The 6153-nt window shown below is 36.2% G+C and overlaps 1 protein-coding gene across 1 annotated transcript; it reads right to left on the bottom strand.

The window, feature by feature from the left end:
* Window positions 1-3735: 3735 nt before the first annotated feature.
* LOC140792547 (uncharacterized) lies at window positions 3736-5207 on the bottom strand. The gene has a single exon (XM_073143615.1). It carries the CDS (start codon window positions 5011-5013, stop codon window positions 3925-3927), a length of 1089 nt encoding a protein of 362 aa, XP_072999716.1. The 5' UTR covers window positions 5014-5207; the 3' UTR covers window positions 3736-3924.
* Between the last annotated feature and the right edge of the window lie 946 nt (window positions 5208-6153).

Raw genomic sequence — 6153 nt, 5'->3', positions numbered from 1 at the left:
GGGAAAGAAATAGAAACATTTGCATTTTAGCACTCTTTATTTATATAATATGAAATCGAATATTAACTTTTGTATAGGGTGTTAAAATGAAAACTTTACTCAAGTTAAAGAAATTCGCACCACGCAGCGCCCTATATTATGCAGCATAATTCAAACGGGAATTCACTTATATATAGGGTGTTAAATAAAAATTTTAAAGCAGTTCGCAGTTGCACCCTGCATTTATTTGAACGCAATTATTTGAACGCAAATTTCACATATAGACAGGGTGTTAAATGAAAATTTTACCAAAAAATAAAATATTTGTATTGCGAGCCCCATATTTATGTAATATATTCAACCGTAAATTCAGTTATATATAGGGCGTAAAATGAAAAGTTTATCAGAAATAAAAATATTTGTATTTAGCACCCCGTTTTAGTGCACTATTATTGAGCGTAAAATTCACTTATATAGAGGGGTCAAATAAAAACTCCACAAAAATTACAGAAATTTGCAGTTGACACCCTGCCTTATGCAATATTTGTATAACCAAAAATTCACATATATGCAGGGTGTTTAAATAAAACTTTTACCAAAAATTAAATAAATTTGTATTTAGACCCCTTATTTATGCAATATTACTCAACCACAAATTCAATTATATATGGGATATTAGTGAAACTTTATCAGAATTAAAGAAATTTTTATTTAGCACCCCTTTTTCTCGAAATATTACTGAACCAAAAATACATTTATGTATGGGATGTTAAATAAAAATTACACAAAATTAAATATATTTGCAGTTAACACCCGGTATTTAGGAAATATTACTCGAACCTTAAATTATAAAAAAAAATTGTATTAAGCGCCCATAATTATGCAATATTATTCAATCATAAATTCAGTTATACATAGGGTGTTAAATAAGCTTTATCAGAATTTAAAAAAATTGTATATAGAATATTATAATAAGAAATTTGCAGTCAACACCCTATATTTATGCAATATTAGTTGAACCAAAAATTCACATATACATAAAGCGTGTTAAGTGAAAAAACTTTAACTAAAACTTAGAGGAGTTTGCATCTAGCACCTTGTATTTATGCAATTATTTAACTGCTAATTTTGTTCTATATGCTAAATGAAAACATCAGCAGAATTAAAGAAATTGTATTTAGCGCCCTTATTTGTGCAATAATATTGAACTGAAAATTAGGTGTTACGAAAACTTGTGTTTTAGGAGATTTAATTTCATCCAAACTTCTTCTTGCAAAGATTCATCTTGAACTGTGTTTTAGAAGAAGATTGGATGCCAAAGCGGTTGCATCTCTCTCTCTCTCTCTCGCAGCATCTCCATCGTCTCCATGGAGAACAAAGCCAATGCTCTTCGCATTTGCCACCCATTCCGCTGCCTCCTCTTCCTTGAAGACTTCGATCCCATGATAACCCTCCATCTGTAGCTTCGCCACCACCTTCATCCCGGCCTTCTGATCGTTCCCAGTGGAAAGGAAAAGTAAAGTTAGCATCTTCCCTTAGCTCGTCCATATCTTTGTTTGGATGGTGAGACTCCGAGAGTAGAAAGAGAAAAAAAGAAGAGAAAATAAGCGATATTTGGTTTGGATGAAATTTTAGGAGATAACAGTGGAGAAAGGAAGAGGAAGAAGAAGATAAAAGAAAATTAGCGTAATTTTTTCTTAGAATTTTTTTTCCCTACCCTGCTAGGATAGAGAGAATACATGAGAACAGAAGAAAAAATCATCGTTTGGATTGGATTTTTAGAAAGAAAGTGAAGAAACAAAAACATACTCTTTTAATTAAATCTTGATACCGAATTCAAATCGTCGCATTGGGCACCGAGATTCCAAAATCTCATAAAATTCCAAACAAATAAATTAAAATCCAATCTTATTCCTAATAAGTGATGCACAATGTTTAAATTTATTAAACAACAGTTGTTTGCCTTATATTATTCTTATTTATTTTAAAGGAGTAAATTTATAGATGTTATAGCTTGTGCTGATTTATTTAAATAATTAAATATTATACAAATAGTATAATTATAATAAACATGCTCTTTTTTTCTTTTTAAATCAACAAGAGTAAATTTATTGTTCTTCTCTTCTCTCCGATTACATCTAAACAAGATAAATTTTTTTTTTCACTTTCTCTTCTCTATTATTCTCTCTATCTAAGCAGAGTGTTAAAGTTTTGTCTCTTCTTCTCTTCTTCTTCTCTCTAACTTATTCGGCAACCAAACTGTATTTGACTTCATCTCTGGTCTCATGATGGGCCTTCTTAGACCTTGAGTTAGGCATCATTAACTTGGGCTCTTCTGTTCGTAACTTAATGTGCTAGGTATTGCCATTGGCCCAGAAATTATCTGTGAGAATTCTTGTACATATATAGCTAGAAGATAGACTTGAGGTACTGAAAGCACCGAGCCTTGCTCTATCTTGAGGAATTTCTAACAACAACTGCGATGTCTAAAACCAAATCATCTCCCTCATTAGTTTAGGACCTACTTCTCTGCCAAAGATGGACCACCAAAGATGAATAGATGAAAGGTGCATGCCTTCATGTAAGCAGTGTATCAGCCAAGTAAGTTAACAAGCCCTCTGCCATTGCCCATCCCTCTATCTCTAAAAGCCAAAATGCCTGTATATATATATGTATATATGAAGGGTTGCTATCTCTACTGCAGCAAGGACAATGTAGTAGCACTCGGTCACTATACTGTTTTGTTCCATAGTGCGTTGTAAAAGAGTTTTGTAACCGGCCGTGAAAATATAACCGATGGATTAAAATCTCTCTCTCAATCCAGCTCGAGATTAGAGTCTGGTACGTCATCTACATTGGAATCCAAATCCGGTTCCATCCAAGAAACTGGGAATTATATCGATTTGGGTCCTCTAATTCATTATATATATATATAGAGAGAGAGAGAGAGAGAGAGAGAGAGAGAGAGACCTCTTCTCTATCACAGCAAGATCTGCATCACCTTTTACAGCTCGTTTGTACACCCCGTGAGGAGAGCATCATAATATAACGACAATGCTCGTAATCTCTCTCTCTCTCTCTCTCTCTCTCTCAAATTAAATAAATAAATAAAGATAATTTCACATAGATTCACACCCTGTTTCTTTTATTTTTTTTTAAATATATATTAAGAGAAACCCTGAACCACAGCTTTGATTTGACATTGGATTTCTTCAAAGGACAAAAAATAAAAATAGTGAAATAAAAAGTCGCCCAAAAGGACGGAAGAGAGAAAAAAAGAAAGAAGTTGAGACTCGAGAGTAATACTACCAAGCAGCAAAGCCAGCATTGACTTTTCCTATTCTCTATGGAAGAGACCGCGTCTGCGTATCCTGCAGTCTGGGCTGCATAAGATACGCTCCCAATCTAATTAAAGAAGTTTTTTATTTGATTTTTAGTAGCAAAATATTAATTACGAGCTCATCAAGAAGACTCAGAGCTAGCAATCGTGGCATCTAGAAAGGAGAGAATTACAATTTACAATAGCTTGCTTTAAGCTATGGTCAAGAGTAAAAAGATAAACTTACTGCTGCAAGCTCGTGGGTGCGTTTTTTTAAGTAGAAAAGCAGCAAGCTTTTGGTAGATTACTTTATACATATAAATATATATATGTTGGAATGCAGACCCACGTACCTAATCCCAACTTCTTTAATCCCAAAACATCCACATGTTATGATCCAAAGAATGTCGTCTCTTTTCAAAGTTCAAACACAAATCTTTTGATCCCAAGTTTTCTTTACTTTGAGCTTTCCACACACAAACAACAATACGACTACGTACTTGGAGCGGATGAAAGTAGTAGACGTTTCAATCAAAGTTACAGCCAGGAACTAATGATACCAAGTTTAGAGAATTATTTCACCACAACAACAAGAGGAAATTACGAAGTAGACAATAGTAACGTAATTAGTTACCAAAAAGAACTACCCAAATATCTGAGAAGGCTTGGAGGATGATAGGGTGGTGGCGAGGTGAATTGAGAGAGAGGTAGGAATGGAGTAGTCTTTCTAAATCCTCGGCGCCGTAGATTTGTCGCTCGACGATCATCTCCACCATCGATTGCCGGAAGTCGGCGTAAGGATCTTTCGATCGCTTCACGACAGCGAAGCCCTTCTTCGCCTTCTCCGCTGTGATTGAGACTAATGGAAGAAATCCATCTCTCACGTCGCACTTGTTGCAACTTGATACTCGCTGATTATGAGACTTCCTCTTCCTCTTCTCCTTCTCCTTCTCCTTCTTGTTGTCGTTATTGTTGTTGTTGTTGTTGTTCATCTTCTTCTTCTTCTTAGAACTCGGTATTGGCCGTTGGTAGAACTCGGAGGAGTCGGAAGAGAAGCTTCTTGATGAGAAGAAGGTCTCGGTCTCCTCTTCTTTTACCTCTCCTTCACTGCTAAATAATCCATAACCGTCGTCTTCGTCGTCGTCGCTTTCAATGGAAGAAGAGCTAGTGAATCCATAACTATTCGTTAAAAACTTCTTCTTGCTATCCTTCTTGATACCTTTCTCACTCTTCTTCTTCTTCTTCTTCTCTACTACTTGATCGATCCCATTGAAGCAATAATAGTAGTAGTGCGAATTCTTCGACGGCGAGGAAGGCGAGACCGGAGGGCAAATCCTTCCTTCGGCCTTACCTGTCTCGTATAACCCACCATTCTCCCTAACTCTTCTCTCCTTCATCTTTTTATTACCGTCCTTTCCTTTAATGCTCTTCGCCACCGAAGGCGGAGGTACGTCGCCATGTGGTCGGCAACCACCGCAGACTATCGAGACAGGGGCAAAATTAAGAGCTTGATGGTCATGTTGACTAGGATGGTTGTCGCCGTGGCGGCGGTGAGGGACGAACACGGGCTCCTGCGCGATATAGTTAAGAAGGGCTCGAGAAGAGGTGTTTCCGGAGCTCAGAGCGGCGTCGGCGGAGGTCGAAGGTTTGCAAGATGACCGGAAGATGCGTGCAAGTCGCTCTCTAATCCTCCCACTACTTCTATTGCTCTCCATTACTCTCTCTCTCTCTCTCTCTCTCTACTTCAAATTGAGTGAGGATGGACAGAAGTGTACGTAGGGGTTGTACTTAAAGGGTGAGAAAGGTAGAAATGGTATATTTGAAACCAAAAGGAAGAGGGAGGATTTTTGTAGATAGATAGCTAGCTGGGGATCTTCTCTTCTTGGCTTATTGTATATGCATGCATGACCACATGCAGATCCGAGTGCAGGAATTTCTTGCAGTCGTAGTACATGGCAGCCTTTAATTGGCACCGGGAACTATCAAAAGACTACATTTTTAATATACATGATATCATTAGACACTAGTAGATGAGTTTTTTCCATTTTATAAGCGATATATATATATATATACACACACACACACACAATGCAAGGAGAAACCTACCAACAATGGATGGGCAAATGTTCCTATTCCCAAATATCCCTATTCCATATATATTACTAATAATGTAACAGAATTGAATGAATGAAGCATAGGAAAACTAGTGCAGTTGGCAAGCATATATGAAGACATTCCTTTATTAATTAATGAGCATGTGGGCAAGCAGTTAATATTTATGGGCTACAAGATGTATTATATAACATTTTATACCAATATATGATCTACCACCAGATCCAGAAAAAGGAAGTAGGGAAGTCATACTCACATTAATCAATGAGTTCTGTACATTATTTGCAATGGAGTCATTACTCATTAGAAAAGAAGTATACTAGCTTGAGTAGCTAGCTTCTCATAGTGCATGACATTAATGTTGCTTTCCTCCTTTGTACTAGTAGTCATTGTCCTATCCAACTTCTAGTATCTATTAATTCAGTAGTCATTCAGAAGATCATGTGGGTCTCCCAAAGTCTTTATTCTTATCTTTTTTTTTCCTTTGTATCTATTAAGTAGAATGTCAAATATATATATAGATACATGTATGTGTGTATATATTCCATGCATATCATATATATAATTCATCACTGTTTCTAGCTCAAAGCCTACAGAGAATTACATCATCAATTGATGACCTTATAGTCCTGACATGAAGTCATGTCATAGGCAACATCAAACACCAACTACAACAATTATGTGACAATGAAATATAAAAATATTGAACAAGTTGCCCCTAGCTCAACTCAACACTGACTTCA

This window comes from Typha latifolia, chromosome 7 (genome assembly GCF_019914945.1).
Source record: "Typha latifolia isolate L0001 chromosome 7, TyphaL0001v2, whole genome shotgun sequence".
NCBI classification, from domain to species: domain Eukaryota; kingdom Viridiplantae; phylum Streptophyta; class Magnoliopsida; order Poales; family Typhaceae; genus Typha; species Typha latifolia.
This window is presented reverse-complemented; position numbering and strand designations above follow the sequence as displayed.

Coding starts and splice junctions, on each gene's coding strand:
- LOC140792547 (XM_073143615.1), bottom strand. CDS start 5,013: ATGGAGAGCAATAGAAGTAGTGGGAGGATTAGAGAGCGACTTGCACGC.